Source organism: Echeneis naucrates, chromosome 17, assembly GCF_900963305.1.
Source record: "Echeneis naucrates chromosome 17, fEcheNa1.1, whole genome shotgun sequence".
Lineage (NCBI taxonomy): Eukaryota > Metazoa > Chordata > Actinopteri > Carangiformes > Echeneidae > Echeneis > Echeneis naucrates.
Window position 1 is genome coordinate 279,520 of NC_042527.1, and position 19,587 is coordinate 299,106.

The 19,587-nt window shown below is 42.7% G+C and overlaps 1 protein-coding gene across 5 annotated transcripts; it reads left to right on the forward strand.

The window, feature by feature from the left end:
- The first annotated feature begins 496 nt into the window (after positions 1 to 496).
- Positions 497 to 18,526, forward strand: coa1 (cytochrome C oxidase assembly factor 1). 5 transcript variants are annotated; one of them, XM_029525236.1, is made up of 6 exons: positions 497 to 555; positions 741 to 876; positions 2,152 to 2,259; positions 2,945 to 3,096; positions 16,377 to 16,453; positions 17,243 to 18,526. In XM_029525236.1, the coding sequence occupies exons 3-6, from the start codon at positions 2,166 to 2,168 to the stop codon at positions 17,370 to 17,372; spliced, it is 453 nt and encodes a 150-aa protein (XP_029381096.1). In that variant the 5' UTR covers positions 497 to 555; positions 741 to 876; positions 2,152 to 2,165; the 3' UTR covers positions 17,373 to 18,526. The 5 variants fall into 5 exon arrangements, with proteins under 5 accessions (XP_029381096.1, XP_029381100.1, XP_029381098.1 ...); XM_029525240.1 differs by adding an exon at positions 1,357 to 1,485 and having other exon boundaries at positions 508 to 876; XM_029525239.1 differs by having other exon boundaries at positions 538 to 551.
- The last annotated feature ends 1,061 nt before the right edge of the window (positions 18,527 to 19,587 follow it).

The window sequence follows — 19,587 nt, forward strand, 5'->3', positions numbered from 1 at the left end:
TTAATGCTCCTTTAATCAAAACGTGATCACAGCATTTTTTTTTTCAGTGAGATACATCAGAAAGATTTTTGAGACTTCAGCTGTCAAAATCATCAATTAACTAATTAATGAATGATGCAGTCAAACAGTTAAAAGGAAATATATGATAATAATAAAAAAAAAATGTAACATTTGAATGCAAATAGGGAGCTATGAGGTCATCTAGGACACACCCGTGGAGGTCTCTCTTCTGGACTGCAGAGATAAGGCCTATTTTGAACACATTCTTTCTTGAAATGAACATTCGGTTCCCGGCCTGGGTCCTATCTGTGCGCAGTTTGCATGTGGGTTTCCTCCCACCATCCAAAGACATGCATGTATAGGTTAATGTTAAATTGACCGTAGGTGTGAATGCGAGTGTGAGTAGTTGTTTGTCTCTGTTTGTCCTTGTGTGTTGGCCCTGCGATGGACTGGCGACCTGTCCAGGGTGTACCTCGCCCCTCGCCCAATGTGTGCTGGGATTGGCTCCAGCAGCTCCGTGACCCAGAAACGGATAAAGCGGATGAAGATGAGTGAGTGAGTGAGTTTAGTGGTATCAAATCCCACCTCAGCCAGTATTAGTCTACCACAGAGTGTTATTACAGTTTATCTCAGAACAGTACCATAGAGTCTACTTCGGACCAGTATTACAGTGAATTTTTTTATTTCTTTTGCTTTCCTCATTATGAGTTTAAAGTGATATCTAACGCTTTGAGTCTCAGGATTGTATGGACGCCGCCAATATTTGGCGGTGCACGTCGGAGCTTTAATGCAACGAACCCACATCCAATTGGCTATGATCACTATGACGTTTACGGAAGCTTGAGCAGCAGCTTGGTCTTGCCGGTTCACATGAAGGTGAGTTTTTCTGATTTAATTTGCAATGAGGAATATCGACCAGAGTTACCAGCTCAGCCTGCAGAATTTGACGGACTGAAAACGCCATGCACCATCTGTTGTTTTACCGCTGTCGTGTCTGTGAACGCCGAGTGTCGGAGGGTGGATGTTGTTTTTATGCAGCGGTTTCACTGGCTTCTGTAAGAGGGAGTTACTGTACCAATGCTGCACATAGCCAAGCCCTTTCAACAGAAAGCCTAATAAATACACAGACTGAAGCTCAGAGGACTCTGAGTGTACTCCTTCCTTGGTGCCTGATGCCTTACATTGTGATTCATGCATCATAATTCAATGTAACATTGAAGGGTGTATGTCTAATTCACGTCTCTTTAGAGCGTTCTATTTTTCATGCAAAGTTATCTGTGCCGTTACGTTTATCGGGAGAAAGAACCCCCAAAGCTCCTTCTGTCTCTGATTAATTTTCTTGCTTTTCTATACTAGCCTCCTATGCGCCATCAATCCTGCTCACAGGGACGTGGACTTATGAGGCGCAGCCGTTCCCATCACCCTCTCCAACCTGCAATGTCCACAGCAATTTACTAATATAGATTCCTCACTGCATTTATGAAGGTTTGCACATAAAACAGGCATAAAATCAGTAAATAGATCAAAGTCAACAATATAACCAAAGGCACTGGCAAAATTATAAAACCATTTTTAAAAAATCTAATAGAAAACATGCAGTACTGAGAATGGTGACCACAACAGCAGTAACTGAAGGGCAAACTGATACTTTGACAGTGCAGTGGCAGGTCTGCTATGTGGGAGACCCATGTTCAATCTTTGACCGCCCTGACATCAATCATTTTCTAAATGATTAAAAACAAATGTTCAACTGTGGTGGATTTTCACAATAAAAGCATCTTAACAGCAGTAATTGCAGTGAGTGAAGCGCCTGCTGTGAAGCTTCACCTCACCTGTGACTCTGACTCCTAAATCAGATCTCAGATCTGAGTCATTACTCTGTAGATTGTATACTGGGTTGAAACTACCTGGACTGTCTCTGTTAGCTTTGTGTTTCAGACACAGCAGTAGCTCCAGTTGTTAACCACAGGCCATAGTATTAGACCTAACTGAATTGTTTTTGGATTCTTGGCATAAGCTTATCACACTGCTCTCTCCAAGGAGTCATGCCTCACAAGTACAGAACTTCAGCTTTAGTTTGAGTTTGTTGTTTTTTGTTTTGTGTTTTTGTCTACACTACTCTTCTGCACTTCTTTCTTTCTATACTTCTAGGGAGTTGGACAAAAATGAGGGTTTCCACGCATCATCTGCAGCAGCTTGCCATCTTCACCACCCTGCTGACAGGTGGAAGTGTCGGCACCATGTATTACCTGATGCAAAGTGAGTACAGAAGAGTTTTGTGTTTAACAGCCTCTGCACACTTTCAAAGGGCTGCTAAGGGATTAAGACTTCAACAGAAGTAGATGTCTGTGTGTCCTTTGATAATAAAGATTATTGATTCCGTTCTAACTAAGTAAAGTATCAAAGTGCTCAGTACACAGAGAAACCCCATTCCAGGCCAAAATCATGCTGCAAGAGCTCCACCATGCCTCAGAATCGGGCTACATACTGAGCAGCAGTTCTCAGCAAATTACTTGCACAGATCTTGTCCATGGCTTACGACAGGGCCAGCCCGGTGATCTGGTACTGGTAAAGACATCAAGGCACAGTGAGCCTTGCCCTCCTGCACTGTCTTCAGTGTCAGTGCTTGACAATTTCAAATGTATCTATTGCCCATAGAAACCACATATAGAAGATGGAGCAAGGACAAGAGGGTGGATCTTGCCTTCTCTAAACTCAATCCTGTGGACAGTGTGCCAATCACACAGTAGCCACACCATACAGCATAGCCTGCTCTATGGTCTATTTTTCTCTAAATGGGGGCACCATTAAAAACAAAAGGAACATGTGTTGACTTGAAACTAAAGAATGAGGCTGGTTTTGTGTTCAGTCATTGCACTTGAGTACAAACTGTTTTCAACACTTCCTGTTATTAGTTTTTAAGACCTCTTGTTTTTGTCTGTAGAGAAATTCTCAGAGTCAGATTACCACAGACTCGCTCTACAAAAGTTGAAAGCGTGTCCAGTCGCAATGGAAACCCTTGGTGCCCCACCTTTAAAAGTCCACAACATCCACCTGAGTGACAGACACAACCACTTCAACCAGGACTCTGCGCAGGTACCATTTGGTAGAAAGTCATCAGACTGTGCTCTTGTGTGTCATTGAATTTGTGTGAAACACTGAACCTGGTTAATTTCTGCATGTGAACATAGATATATCTAGACTCATACAAAGACAGCTGGATGTTGTTCCTCAGATCACCCCTGAAGCGTTGTTGCAGTCAAGCAGGGAGCATTGTTCTGCTGAAAGAGGCCACTTCTGTTAGCGAGTGCTATTACCATGAACGGCTGGACTTGTCATAGTAATGTCCACCGCCAAGGTTTTTTAACAGAATGTTTTCCAAAGTACCATACTGCTTCCACCAGCTCGTATTCTTCCTATTATGCATCTTGTCTTCCCCAAGCAAGAGACTCACACACCAAACTGGCCTCCACATGATGTAAAAGAAAAATGCTTTCTTTTGTTAGACTTATATTTTTACTGTAAAAAGCACTCATCTCACATACCTTCTAGGTTTGAAGTTACAGTATTAATGCAATGATTTTGATGTCAATTTAACTTAATTATTTTTAGCAATTGAATATTGGAAGTTCACAGTTTATTCAAAGTATAGAGAGGGATAATACATAGATAATGGAGTAAACTGATTGGTGTCATAGAATGACAGAAGCTAATATACCTCACGCAGTATCACTCCTCCTTTATTCTACATTTAGCTAAAGTTAAACCAAGGTTTAATGCACTCTGTCCATCTGGTCCAAATTTGGTAAAAGGTACCTTTCCTTAGGTTCCAGGAAAATTACATATTTTCCATTGTGTTTATTCCACATATTATTTTTTATCTATTCCTTGATATCTGGATGCTCTGATTTGAACATCTTCCATATATACAGGGTAACATCTGAATGGGATATTAACCCCAAAATCATTGTTGATGTATTTTTCAATTTCCTGCCAATAGGGCACAATAAAAACTTGAAAATGGTCAGCATCATTTATCCCACACAGTCTCTAACATCAACTGCCACTTCCTTAGTGTCCTCTTTTCAAATGCATGATAAAAAAACCTTACCATGTGTTTCTAGGACAGTTCAATGGCATATTGGTTAGTGCTGGGGATTTCATGTGTGAAGTTTGCAAGTTCTCACTGTGCCTGGATGTGTGTCTCTGGGTACTAGGTTTCCTCTCACAGTCCAAAGACATGCATGTAAATGCATGAAGCTGATAAGTGACTCTAAACTGCCCGTAGGTCTGAAACCTACATGTGTGAATGGTTGTTCATCTGTGTATGTCTCAGAATCAGAATCAGAAATAGCTTTATTGCCTGGTATGTGTAAACATACTAGGATTTCGACTCTGGTGTTTCCTGATCTCTGCAGCGCCTACCAGAGGGAAGCAGTCTGAACAGTTTGTGTCTGGGGTGTGAGGGGTCTGCAGTTATGAGACCTGCCTGGTTCCTGACTCTGGACCAGTAAAGGTCCTGGATGGGGAGCAGGTCGGCCCCAACGATCTTCTCTGCAGACCTTATAGTCCGTTTTAGACTGTTCCTGTCCTACTTGGCCGATCCAAACCAGATAGTGATGGAAGTGCAGAGAATAGACTGAATGATGGCGGTGTAGAAGATGACCAGCAGCTCCTGAGCCAGGCTGAACTTTCTCAGCTGTGCCATGGGCGAGGTCCACTTCAGGTCCTGGGAGATTGTGGTTCCCAGGAAGTTGAATGAGTCCACACTAGACACTGTACTGTTGAGGATTGTGAGGTGGGGTAGGGTGGGTGGGTTTCTCCTGAAATCCACTGTCATCTCCACAGTCTTGAGTCACTGTGAAGAGCAGCAGGGAAAGAACACACCCCTGGGGGGCACCAGTGCTGATGCTACGGATGTTGGAAAAGATGCTACCCAGCCTCACCTGCTGCCTCCTGTCGGTGAGGAAGTTCTAAATCCACTGACAGATGGAGGCCGGCACAGTGAGCTTGGTGAGTTTGACCTTGAGGGTTCCCAGGATGATGGCGTTGAACACTGAAGTCCACAAACAGGATCCGTGCGTATGTCCCTGGGAAGTCGAGGTGTTGGATGATGAAGTGCAGTCCCATGTAGACTGCATCATCCACTGACCTGTTTGTCCAGTAGGAAAACTGAATGGGGTCCAGCCGGGGTTCTGTGGTGTCCTTCAGGTGATTCAGTACCAGTCTCTCAGAGGTTTTCATGCAGATGTCAGGACAACAGGCCTGTAGTCATTCAAACCTGTGATGGTGGGTTGTCTATGTTTTGGCCCTGCAATAGACTTGTTATCTGTCCAGGTGTACCTGGCTTTGGCTGGGATTAGCTCAAGCATCCCCCATGATCCCGAAACAGACAAGCTGCAGAAAATGGGTGAGAGAAAGGGAGTGTTTTTGCAATAGAATGCAGGCATTGGAACTAGTTGAGTTCTATTGTGCTCTCATCTGAAATACTTAAGTTTCCTTCTATCTCACATTACTTTTTATTGATCACAAATTTTCAGATTTGAACTGAAAGATGCAGTTGTGCATCTTGGAGACATTACATATTGTTGATTTAGATAAGACCTATTGCGCAACTCTTGTCCCTAGTCAATAGCTACATGCGTGTTTTGGTTAACATTATGCCACATTATTGCCGAGTGCTTGCTCATCGTGGGATCTGTTGGGTCTCTTTAAATAAATTTATAAAGAGTTTGGTCTAGACCTGCTCTATATGTAAAGTGCCTTGATGTAACTTTTGTTATGATTTGGCGCTATACAAATAAATCTGATTTGATTTGATTTGATCTTAAAGTATCTTTAAACATCATTTCGCTGTAGATGTGCACCACCAAATAATGCAGACAATTCCCTAGATCCACATAATTTCAATGCGTCCTGCCAGAATTTCCATAATGTATTAGTCCAGGTGTTATCCTTGCTACTCATCCTTATAAATCAAGATCCACTAACATTGCCTCTTGTGATACCCTCTCTAACACTGGACTTTCAATTTTCTTCCATACTCCTTGCAAAGTATACTAGTGCGCACAAGCAAACTAATTGCCTTATATGTGCTGCATATTAATATCCCTGCAGGGGCGGCCCATTCCACCATCTTCCATTCTTATTAGTAATGTTTTTTGTTTTTTTTTTTTGCCTGGCTGACAAAATTGCAGATTTGGAAGGTAGAATATGCCCACTGTACAAATGAAGTTCATGAAGTTGAGAGTCTGATTGACACTATTGTTTTTGGGCTCTATAAACTGGATACCTCTAGTGCCCAAGTGCCTGACCTCTGCTCTTCCTTCCTTGCTACAAATCAAATCAAATAAAAAAAATATCAAATCCAATTTATTTGCATAGCGCCAAATCATAACAAAGTTAGATCAAGGCACTTTACATATAGAGCAGGTCTAGACCAAACTCTTTTCAAAATTATTTAAAGAGAACAGATCCCCCGATGAGCAAGAACTTGGTGACAGTGGCAAAGAAAACTTCCTTTAAGAAGCAGAAACCTCAGGAAGAACCAGGCTCAGGGAAGGTGGCCATCTGTATCACATCATGGGGATAAGGGAGCAGCAGGTGTTGCAGGAACATGAGATGGGGACGAGGACAGGGAGAGAGGAGAGGAGAGGAGCTGGGAGAGACAGGGATTTTGGAGAAGCATGGTTATTGTTAGCGCATCTGGGCGATTGAGGAGGGAGAGAGAGAGAGGTACTCGGTCCTTCCCCCAGCAGCCTAGGCCTGTAGCAGTATAGCTAAAGAGTAGATGGACTTTTAACTTTTTAAGTATAAGCTCTGTTATACAGAAAAGTTTTAAGCCTGGTCTTGAAAAGTGCTCAATTTTTGCTACAAATGCATGGACTAGTTTTTCTGCATCCTCTTAAGAGAGGATGTTTCTGATTTTCCGAATGTTTCTCAGGTGGAAAAAAGCTGCCCTACTGACTTGTTTTATGTGAGGAACAAAGGACATGTCCTGGTCAAAAGTTACTCCAAGGTTTCCTATAGTGAAGCTGGAAGCCGAACTAATGGCGTGTAGACTGATTAGATGATTAGATAGGGTTTCACTGAGGTGCTTAAGGCCGAGTACAATTACTTCAGTGTTATCAGAGTTAAGAAGTAAAAGATTGTGGGTCATCCAGACTTTTAGGTCTTCAAGACATGTTTGCAGTCTGACTGTCTGGCTGACTTCATTTGGCTTCATTGATAAATAAATCTGAGTGTTGTCTGCATAACAGTGAAAGTTGATGCTGTGTTTCCTGATAACGTTGCCTAGTGGAAGCAGATAAAGTGTCAAGAGGATTGGTCCAAGTACTGAACCTTGTGGAACTCCATCACTGACTACAGTGCATGAGGAGCTGTTGTTAATATGGAAAAACTTATGTTTATCTGGTAAATAGGATTGGAACTACCTTAGTGCAGTTCCTTTAATGCCTGTAATAAAATATTATAATCTACGGTGTCGAATGCAGCACTAAGATCTAGAAGGAGAAGTATGGAGGCTGATCCATTGTCTGAAGCCATTAGAATGTCATTGGAGACTTTCCAACGTTTCTGTGCTGTGATGGGCTCTAAATCCTGACTGAAAACCTTCAAACAAACCGTTCCCATCCAGGTGATTGTGTAATTGGTTTGCTACGGCTTTCTCAATGATCTTAGAAATAAATGGAAAGTTTGATATGGGTCTATAGTTTGCCAAAACATCTGGATCAAGATTCAGCTTTTTAAGCTGGGGTTTGATGACGGCGGTCTTAAGAGCCTGAGGTACATAACCCAAAGATAAGGTCAAATTAATAAAAAAAATAATAATAAAATAAATAGCTAGTTCTGAGAGATTCAGAGGTGAGAATGACTCCAGATATTAAAGAGGTGATTGAGGAGTTGCTGTATTCAGTAGAAGATTATTGTCTAAAGTAGGTAAGAGCTGATAAATTCTTTCTGATTGTGAGAATTTTATCTGTAAAAAAAAAAAAAAAAGTCCATAAAATCATCACTGTTTAGAGCTAAGGGGATCACTGGTTCAAATGAGCTATGGCTCTCTGTCAGCCTGACTACAGTGCTAAAGAGAAACCTGGGGTTGTTCTTGTTTTCTTCTATTAGTGCTGAGTAATATGAACTTCTAGTGCTGTGGGGAGCTGTTTTATGTTTTTAAGCTGGAACGCCAATTTATTTCTAATTTCCTTGATGTCTGCTTTAAGGCACAAATTTGGGAACTATACCAGGGAGCCAGCCTCCTCTGTTTGATTACTTTCTTTTTGAGAGGGGCGGCATCGTTAAGATTTGAACACAATGGCCATCAATCAGCCTCCCCTTGAGTGATGGTGTTTCAACTGCTGCCAACTGCTTTTCCCACCTCCCCTGCTGAGGATTCTCCAAATGCCACCTTGGCAAGGCTCAGGGCTAAGCCAGTGTTACCAGTAAGCTCCACACCATCTCACCAGGGACCATGGATGGTGTTTGTGACAGGGTTCAGCAGCACTCCTCCTGCAACAGGGCACCACACTTAAAGCTCCAGCTGAAGAATAAGTTTGACATCCTTGATCCGATGAGACTTCACTTCCCCAGCCTCCTTTGCCAATCTCCCCTGTGATCTGGAGGTTCCAGGCAGCACCCACTACATCAGCTGAACATTTCTCATGCATTAAGACACACTGTTCCACACTACTGTTCACCCCAGCACAACAGAGGAGCACATCCTAGGCTGTTACTGTCCATGACTGTACACCCCGGGTCATGGGTATCGTGATTTGTCCTCTTTTCTCCCTTTCTTTTTTAGATAGTGAGATGACTGTCACTGCATGGAGTCAACAAGAGAGGTGTATGGTGGAGTGTGGCCACTTAGGTTCACTCTTATGGAGTCTAAAAATGTTCATCTGTCAGTCTTGTTCTGGACTTTGATTTCATGACATTCATTAACAGAGCTTAAGACCATCACAATGTGGACCAATCAGAAGCTGTGGCTGACAGGGGAGGCGTACAGGCTCCTGAAGACCCGGAACACTGCCATCAACACAGGTTATGTAGAGGGCCTTAGAACAGCCAGGCCAACCTGTTCCACGGCATCAGAGGGGCTAAGAGGCAGTACTCCAGGAAGATTTCCCACAGCTTCAGCAGCAGCAGAGACACACACAGCCTATGGCAGGGATTACAGGCCATCACGGAGTACAAGCTCCCACCACGGACATGTGACAACGGCATCTCTCTGCTGAATGAGCTGAATAATTTCTTCACTCACTTTGAGGCACTGAACACCATACCTGCACAAAAGGCCCCTCCCGGTGCTTATGCTGTCCTCGGGCAGTGTGAGGAACGCACTTGGCAGGATCAGTGGTCGTAAAGCCACTGGTCCTGATAATATCCCTGAGGGATTGTGCGGACAAACTCAGATGTTTTCACAGACATTTTTAACATCTCACTAAGGCAAGCTGCGGTCCCCACGTGCTTCAAAGCACCACCATCATCCTGGTCCCTAGGAAGCCGACTCCCTCTTGTTTCAATGACTATTGTCCGGTTGCACTCATGACCATCTTGATGAAATGCTTCGAGCGGTTATTCATGCAACACATCAAGTCCCCCCGGACCTCTTCCAGTTCGCATATTGGTCAAATCACTCAACCGATGATGCCATCTCCACTGTCCTCCCCGCAGCCCTCACAAACCTGGACACAAAAGACCCATATGTCAGAATGCTGTTCATTGTTTTGTAGTTCAGCTTTCAACACCATCATCCCCCAACATCTCATTCACAAACTGGACCGGCTGGGACTGAACACCTCGCTGTGTAACTGGCTGCTGGGCTTCCTGACTGACAGACCACAGACTGTCAGGGTCGGCAGAAACACATCCCGCATCATCACACTGAACACGGGGCCCCCCCAATGATGTGTTTTAAGCCCCCTCCTTTTCACCCTGCTGAGCCATGACTGCACTTCATCACACAGCTCCAACCTGTTTGTAGTGGGTCTCACCTGGCTGTCCATTTTTTTAATGTACTGTATGTAGGATGTGGTTTTAGATAGTTTTTTAAAATATATTTATTTATTTTTAAACACCATTGGCTTCCGAGAGACACATAATTTTGATCCTCTGTATGTCTGTACATATAGCTGATTGACAATAAAATGAATTTGAACTTTGTCCAGAACAAGATTCTGAAAAGCAGACATTTTCAGAGCTGTTTGGTGAAGATTCTTATAGTTATCTGGCTGTACTAATCTCCAGAAATGCTGGGACTTCAGTTGCACATTTTCTTGAAGGTTTATAACCTCAATTTCCATTTCTAGAGGATCAACATAGAAAAGTTCAGTCATCTGTCCTAAAATCTTACTTATGTCCACATTCATGAAGGGGTTGGCCATAGCCTGTCCAAGCCTTGACAAGAGGTCACAGTATTTGGAAAAATTTAAAAAGCTGGCTGCACGTGACTGTCCAACATCTTTGAGACAGAGGGGAAGTGCTGAACTCTTTTGTTTTTCACTTGCTGAATGTACAATGACAGTTTTTCTCTGGATGCCTTAACAGCACTGATCATATCAGATGTTTTAATCTTTGCCGTGTAACTGTAGGTTCAGGTGGTTAATTTTCTGAGTTACATCTGTCAGAAAAGCAAGATGAAGTAGCCACTCTGCATCAGATAATAGGGTGGAATCCTCTTCCCTTGTTTCCATAAAAGCGCAGACACTCTCCTTCCCACAGTATTTGCACCAAGTTTTACATTGGCAATAGCAGACAAAATGTCTGTCTTGATTTTATGGTCCCTGAATAACGTTTCAGCCACCACGGTCATAGCCTCCTTTCCAGCCCAGCCATCGGTGAAGGGCTTTTTGTGCTTCGTTAAGATGTGCGCCACTTTAAACGAGGCCTCTGTTCCTGCATTGACCTTCTTTGTAGGTTTGGTGAACAGAGACTTTTGTCTTTGAAGCGTTGCTTTCAGCTCCTTTGTCTTCTCCTTTTGTAGACTGCTACCCTCAGGAAAGTCCCATGAAGTGTGAGTTGCTGTGGACCTTGGTGAAATGATGCTCCACGTTACATCTTTTACCGGCTGACAGGCTTGCACCGCATCAGACATACACACGTTTCACTTACATTTGTGAAACAAAACTCTGTTTCCCACTTTTCATGAAAATAGTATGTTTTCAGCCCCTTATTGGTATGGTTACCTGCCATGGTCATGGTTGCTACCCATCTCATGTCACCCCTGACTCATCAAGGTTGACAGCAGCGTAACTGTTTGATTGACAACTAACAGGCAAATAATAATTTTGTGTAAGAAAGGGGCAGGACACCTATGAATTTGACTGGATATACATACAAGTTGGTTTTCCGATTGACTAATCAAATTTCACTGGTCAAGTATTCAAATTTATGTAGATTTGTTAACCCTTTGGTGATTTACTTGGAGAGGGGTTCCAAGCTACTGGTAGCTCGTGAGCAACGTGTTGGAGACCCCTGTTCTATGGTGACCTCTCTGACCGTCATCTCTAACTTCCGAACTGTTTTGTAATGGTTGATGCTAAGGTGCTTAGTAGAATATTCTCCCAAGTAAACCCGACCACCTGCCTTTTAGATCCTTTTAGACCTTTCTCTGCAGAGTTTGCATGATCCACTTCTTGCGTGGGACTCCTCCCTCCCAACATGCATGTTTAGGTCAACCTAGGTCAACAATTTCCTGTGGGTCTGAGTGTGAGTGTGAGTGGTTGTTCATCTTTCTTTGTCTCTGTATGTTGGCCCTGTGATGGACTGGCAACCTGTCCAAGGTGTACCCTGCCCTCACCCATTGTGAGCTGGGATTCGCTCCAGCACCCCCCGCAACCCAGAAACAGATAAGCGGTTGAAGATAAAAGGATGAATGAATGGATTCTTTGAAGATGATCTTTTAAACTATTGACCATTCGTATTGACTATTCCGATGCTCTCTGCTCTTCCCAAGAATGTATTAAAATCTGATGATTTGTAAAAGGTTTTAAAAGTTTAAAAGCAAAATTTCTTTAACATCTTGAATAAGAACAACCATTTAACTGGGTCAAAGCCCTTTTCAGTGTCTAAACTGACTCTAAATTCTGTCAGGTCAGGTGTCTAATAATGATCATTGTTCTCTTGATAGTATCATCAAATTAAATCAAATCAAATCAGATTTATTTGTATAGCACCAAATCATAACAAAGTTACATCAAGGCACTTTACATATAGTCTAGACCAAACTCTTTATAAATTTATTTAAAGAGACCCAACAGATCCCCCGATGAGCAAGCACTTGGCAACAGTGGCAAGGAACAACTTTGAGAGGCAGAAACCTTGAGCAGAACCAGGTTAAGGGGGGGCGGCCATCTGCCTCGACCGGTTGGGTTGAGAGTGGGAGGGGGGGGGAGGCTCAGTCCTTCCCCCAGCAGCCTAGGCCTATAGCAGCATACCTAAAGAGTAGAGGACTTTTTAACTGTACGCTCTGTCATACAGGAAAGTTTTAAGCCTGCTCTTGAAAGTTACTAAAGAGTCCGCCCCGATGCTGGGAGTTGGTTCCATAGAAGAGGAGCCTGATAACTGAACGATCTGCCTCCAGATTTACTCTTGGAGACTCTAGGAACCACAAGTAAACCTCCATCTAGAGAGCGGAGTGGCCTGCTAAGACAGTAAGGAACTATGAGCTCTCTGAGATACGATGGAGCTTGGCCATTAAGAGCTTTATACGTGAAAAGAAGGATTTTGAATTCTATTCTATATTTTACTGGCAGCCAAAGAAGATTCTGTTCTGTTCTATTCGTGCAGCAGCATTCTGAATTAACTGAAGGCCTTTTAGAGATTTGTTTGGACATCCAGATAGTAATGAGTTACAGTAGTCCAGCCTAGAAGTTACAAATGCATGGACTAGTTTTTCTGCATCATCCTGAGAAAGGATGTTTCTGATTTTCCTAATGTTTCTCAGGTGGAAGAAAGCTGCCCGACTAACTTGTTTTATGCGAGGGACAAAGGACATGTCCTGGTCAAAAATTACTCCAAGGTTTCTTACAATGGAGCTGGAAGCCAAAGTAATGCCGTCCAGACTGATGAGATGATTAGATAGTATTTTTCTGAGGTGCTTAGGACCGAGTACAATAACTTCTGTTTTGTCAGAGTTGAGAAGTAAAAAAATTTCCAGTCATCCAGACTTTTATGTCTTCAAGACATGCCTGCAGTCTGACTATCTGACTGACTTCATTTGGCTTCATTGATAGGTACAGCTGAGTATCGTCTGCGTAGCAGTGGAAATTGATGCTGTGTTTCCTGATAATGTTGCCTAGAGGAAGCAGATAAAGCGTAAAGAGGATTGGTCCAAGTACCGAACCCTGCGGGACTCCATGACTGACTACAGTACATGAGGAGGAGCTGTTGTTTACATGAACAAACTGATGTCTATCTGATAAGTAGGACTTGAACCACTTTAGTGCAGTTCCTTGTCGAATGCAGCACTAAGATCTAGAAGGAGAAGTATGGAGGCTGATCCATTGTCTGAGGCCATTAGAATGTCATTGGAGACTTGAACCAGCGCTGTTTCTGTGCTATGATGGGCTCTAAATCCTGACTGAAACTCTTCAAACAAACTGTTCCCATCCAGATGCTCGTGTAGTTGTTTTGCTACAGCTTTCTCAATCATTTTAGAAATAAATGGAAGGTTCGATATGGGTCTATAGTTTGCCAAAACATCTGGATCAAGATTAGGCTTTTTAAGATGGGGTTTGATGACCGCAGTCTTAAGTGCCTGAGGTACATAACCCAGAAATAAAGTCAGATTAACCAAATCTAGAATGAACGGCTCAATTAAATAAAATATCTTTAAAGAGGCCAGTTGGTATTGGGTCTAATAGACAGGTTGACGGTCTGGATGATGAAACTATAGAAAGCTAGCTCTGAGAGATTTAGAGGTGAGAATGATTCCAGATGTAAAAGAGGCGCCACAGCTGATTCAGCAGTTGCCGTCTTCAGAAGGGGATTTTTATCTAACGTAGGCAAGAGCTGATAAATTCTTTCTCTGATCATGAAAATTTTGTCTGAAAAAAAAACGAATAAAATCATTACTGCTTAGAGCTAAGGGGATCACTGGTTCAACTGAGCTATGGCTCTCTGTCAGCCTGGCTACAGTGCTGAAGAGAAACCTGGGGTTGTTCTTATTTTCTTCTATGAGTGCTGAGTAATATGAACTTCTAGCACTGCGGAGAGCTTTTTTTATACGTTTTTAGGCTGTCTTTCCAGGCTCTGTGAGACTCTTCTGACTTACTGGAACACCAGTTTCTTTCTAATTTCCTTGATGTCTGCTTCAAGGCACGGATTTGGTAACTATACCAGGGAGCCATCCTCCTCAAATTGAATACTTTCTTTTTGAGAGGGGCGGCATTATCAAGATTCGAACGCAGTGTGGCCATAGTGCTAGTCACAAGGTCATCAACCTGCGTATGGGAGAAATCCTCATTTGAATTTAGATATGGCATTGTTGGGAATGATGACCAAATGTTCTCTTTAAATTTAGCCACAGCAGCTTCAGATAAACATCTTCTATAGCTGAATTTATTCCTCAATGCTGTGGAGCCCATTAAAGTAAACTCAAATGTAATAAGGTAATGGTCAGACAGGAGAGAATTTTGGGGAAGAATTGTTAGCTTGTCAATTTCAATGCCATAAGTTAGAACAAGATCAAGGATATGATTGTAAAAGTGAGTGGGTTCATTCACATGCTGGGAAAAGCCAATTGAGTCTAGCAGGGAAAGAAACCCAGAACTAAGGCTGTCGCTTTCTACATCAACATGTATATTGAAATCTCCCAGAATAATGATTTTATCTGTACTGAGTACTAACTCTGATATAAACTCAGAAAACTCTGATAGGAATTCTGAGTACGGACCAGGTGGACGGTATACTGTAACTAACAGAACTGGTTTTTCACCTTTCCAGTCCGAGTGGGAAAGAGTAAGAGTGAGGCTTGCAGCCAGATTTTGGTCTGGGGTTAATTAATAGGCTTGACTGAAATATTGCAGCCACCCCTCCTCCTCGACCTGTGGTACAAGGGATATGAAAGTTAACATGAGTTGGGGGTGTAGCTTCATTAATGCTAACATACTCATCCTGCTGCAGCCACGTTTCAGTTATACAAAATAAATCAATATGGTGATCAGCTATGAGCTCGTTAACTAGCAGAGATTTTGATGGCAATGATCGAATGTTCAACAGTCCACATTTGATCGCACTGTTATTTGAGACTGAATTTGTGGCTGTTTTAATTACAGTTAGGTTTTTGTTTTTAGCTCCTGTTCTGTTTAATTTGGATTTATTAACTTTTCTAAATTTAGGTGGTCGGGGGACAGACACAGTTTCTATAGACCTAAACATAGACAGAGACTCTATTCTATTCTCGGCAGGTGACCGCTCTGACTGACGGGCAGAGGAGCGTGTTAAACTGCGGCTCTATCTCCTGGTCTCGACCCGGGATTGTCAGGGTTTTGGATTTCTAATAAAATTGGCCATATTCCTAGAAATGAGAGCGGCCCCATCCACGGTGGGATGGACACCATCTCTCCTAATCAGACCAGGTCTCTCCCAGAAAGACTTCCAGTTATCTATGTAGCCCACGTTGTTTTCGGGACACCACCTCGACAGCCAGCGGTTAAATGACGACATGCGGCTGTACACGTCATCACTGGTCCGATTGAGGAGGGGGCCGGAGAAAACTACAGTGTCCGACATTGTTTTAGCAAAAGTACACACCGATTCCACATTAATTTTTTTGACTTCCGACTGACGAAGTCGGGTGTCGTTACTGCCGACGTGAATAACAATATTAGCATATTTACGTTTACCCTTAGCCAGCAGTTTCAGATAAGACTTGATGTCGCCTGCTCTGGCCCCCGGGATACACTTCACTATGGCCGCCGGTGTCGCTAACTTCACGTTCCTCAGAATAGAATCACCAATCACTAGAGTCGGCTTTTCAGCGGGTGTGTCGCTGAGAGGGGAGAACCTGTTGGAAACGTGAACTGGTCGGTGGTGAACCGGGGGCTGCTGCCTACGACTATACCTCTTGTCTCGGACAGTCACCCAGCCGCCCTGACTAGATCCCGGCTGCTCGGGAGCCACTGGGGGGGGGGGACTATCTTAACTGCCTATGAACTCGTCTAGGTTGTGCTTGTGTATGTCTATGAAACATGTTGGTCGAAGTGAATGAGTTCTGGAAGGATGGTTTCTACTCATCTTGATAGTATGGATCTATATTTAATACACTTGAGGCTGATATTTACCAGAGTCTTTGTGATTTGTTTCGTCCTTCTTTTGGTATGACTGAAATGGTCGTATCAGTGACACTGATCCTGATGGTAACATTGATTATGTTGCAGATGAAGATCCCTGTTACTGGCTCAAACACTGGAGGTTACCTGTATATTTATTCAGCTAGAGACCCTGATACCAAAAGGTAAGTAGAGTGCTCATTTCACTGGGGATGACTTTTTTTCACTTCATTGTGCCATAATAATGTGTTATACAAATTGAACCCAACATTTCCACAGAAACATACAGTAACGTACAAAGCCAATGGTTGCATGAGATGAGCCTTTACAGAAACACTGCTATTTCCCTGACTCATTTTAACATTGCCTGTGTTTTGCCATTGATGACATTGTGCAGAGGAGAGATGTTCATTCAAATGAGGATTTGAAATCGAATAAGAAGAGATGTGGCAAATTGTTTCTTTCCCGCAGTGCAATGTTACACTAATATCATGATTCTGCCAGTCAATCCTTTACTGCAGTAACATAATGAAATAATACAAATAAACGACTTTTTGTCACGAAAGTGGAACATGAAAGTTTTATGCTGGCTTCTGTTAGCAGCAAGCATCAACCCACCATGATGTCAAACCATTGATTTGTGAGCTGCTGTTTTGAAGCCTCTAATTTGGCCATGAAACCAATTTTGGATGAGAAGGAGGAGTTGGAGGAGTGAGTGGTGGATCTGATCTGTTCTGTCCATTGTCCTGATTTTGTGATACAACTGGTCACACCCCATCTACTTATACTGTGCCATGTCTGGCTAAACATTCATATAAGGCTGTGTTTCCCTGTATGCTGTGAACTCAATTATGATAAAAACAATTAACAATTAACAAACCTAAAATTAAAATGGTACCTGTGTCATATTGTCAATATAACATTGTTGGTCCTTCCTATTCATCATTCCTGACCGGTGTTTGTCCACCTTGCAGATGGGGTCTGGAGCAGGCGGTGCTGAGGGTCCGGGAGGGGCAGACCATCAACCTGCTGACTCCTCTTCTGCCTGCTGGAACACAAATCCAAACACTTGAGCACACAAAGGACATGGACTATGGTCACTAGCACCTACAAGCTCCACGTGCTCATGAGAGAAATAATAGAAGAAGTTGACCTGCTCCAACAAGTGTTGAGAAGAGCTCAAATTATCCAAAGTACAAGGAGATGCATCAGGATCACCCTAAAAAGACAGCAGAGACTCATGACACATAACTTTGGCATACTGGATTGCTCTTGATCCTTGCTGCGCTGTGTCTTGTTTTGATTGGTTTGAAATACATAATGTCATACCAACCTGGTGTGCTGGCCCCAAACTCTATTAACATTAAGCAAAATAATTAAGATAATCAGCAATTTTACGAATTGTGTGTGTGTGCGTGTGCGTGTGTGTGTGTGTGCGCGGCCACATCATACAGCAGGACATAAACCTGTGGTTTCACTGACTTATTTCACCATCAACTCCCTGTTTCCTGTGCAGATGCAGATACAGGAAGTGTAGTCATTACACTCACACAGTGTGTGTGTGTGTGTGTGTGTGTGTGTGTGTGTGTGTGAGATGAAATTAAATGAAATGAGACAAGCTTATTCTCACTACTGTGACACTGTGTTCTCAGATGTAGCCCCCCCCCCCAGAGGGCTCATAGGAACAAAGTAACATAAATTCAATTTAGGTGTTCTGCCTAAAAAGAATCGAACAAAAAATCTGGTATTTATTTTAGTGAACAGAGACCCACATCACCAGGTCATGTACTTTGCTACATGAGGCAAGGTGCAGTGGACAGCTGTGCAGCCTCATAGAAAGAAGGTTGTATGGTTGAACTTTGTGCATGGGAGCTCTAAACTCAGTTTGCGTTTTCTTCCTGGTCACAAGTAGGTTCCCAACTTTTTCCCGTTGTCCAAAGACATGCATGTTGGGTTAATTGGTGATGCCAAATTGTCCATAGGTTCGAATCGTTGCCTCTATATGTCACTGATAGACGGGTATACCCTCCCCTCTCCCACGGTCATCTGGGATTGGCTTCAACTCTGTCCCAAACCCCTATGATGCTGCAGATAATAGATGGTTGTTTCTATGAAAAATTTTCAATGGGCTTCCCTTAGGCCAGTGCTTCTCAAATAGTGGGGCGCGCCCCCCTGGGGGGTGGTGTGTGACCCCCACGGAACATACTTTTTTTTTCTCCGTAGTAGATGTACAATGTTATGCATAGGTGTACTTATAACATTTTTATAGACAAATTATACTATTTATAGTCACAGTGGAGAGTCCTGGTAATTTTGAGTAAACTTGTTGGATTGCTGCACTCACTGCCACCCATGCTTTAGTCCATAGAGTCTGACAAGAGTGTCTGAGCAGATTTTTTATTAAAGTGTTTGGTTTTGTTTTCTTCTTTAAGCTTATATTTTAAGCCAATGAGATTATTGCTTCAAAAATGTCACACAAGGTTTCCAGAGGAAATGACCTTGTGTTTCACACCTTTTGCTCACAGCTTTCAGTTCCAGGAATGACACTTAATCTATATCAATATTTCCTGTCTGTGTGTGTTAATTAGTGCAATCAGTTAACTTCAAATGAACCACCTCAATTTTTCCACATGGGACAATGGAAAGTGGAAGAGATGATGTAAGTTCCCCAAAGTCAGCAGGGTTTCAATCTGAACAAACACCAGGACCCTGACTCCAAGAGGTGTAGGCTATCAGTTCTTCTACACACCACAATGTATGGTACGTGATTCTAATGTGTTACGTATAAAATCCCATTCTAAAGTCATCATTCAAAGTCCACTAAAAACACAAAAAAAAGAAAAGGCACTACCTAACCTCTATGTTCAATGATGCCACCTTACAAGGAAGACTACAGGCAGTCACAATTTTAGGAACCAGAAACCAGAATGCAACATCCTGCACCATCCTGCTACCCCTTTGGGGGAGGGTGTGGGGTTAACGTGTCAACTGGGCTTTTGTTTTGCCTCAATTATTGTCATTTGTTGGTATTGAATTTTAATTTGGCAGTGGAATACCAGCACCAGGAAAGTTTCTCTGCTTGGGGTAAGTCTTAGAATCAGGGGCAGAGTTAGGTAGAGTAGACTGTTGCTGGGTAGATTAAGTAGAGTTGGGATGTAAGTGTTGTTGGAGTAGAACTTGTTTTTTTCCATGACATCAGCATGAAAAATAGTTTAGATGAAATAATAGAAGGAGACAAGTAGGATTTGGGTAATGCTGTCATTGCTGTCCAGGCTAACTTACTTCAGAAGACTAGGGCCATTTTATGGGGGAGCAAAGA

Bases quoted from the DNA above. Each gene is read 5' to 3' on its own strand.
- coa1 (XM_029525236.1), top strand. From the start codon at position 2,166: ATGAGGGTTTCCACGCATCATCTGCAGCAGCTTGCCATCTTCACCACC. The intron at 3,097-16,376 runs GTACCATTTGGT...ATTATGTTGCAG, and splicing joins TCAACCAGGACTCTGCGCAG to ATGAAGATCCCTGTTACTGG. The intron at 16,454-17,242 runs GTAAGTAGAGTG...TCCACCTTGCAG, and splicing joins AGAGACCCTGATACCAAAAG to ATGGGGTCTGGAGCAGGCGG.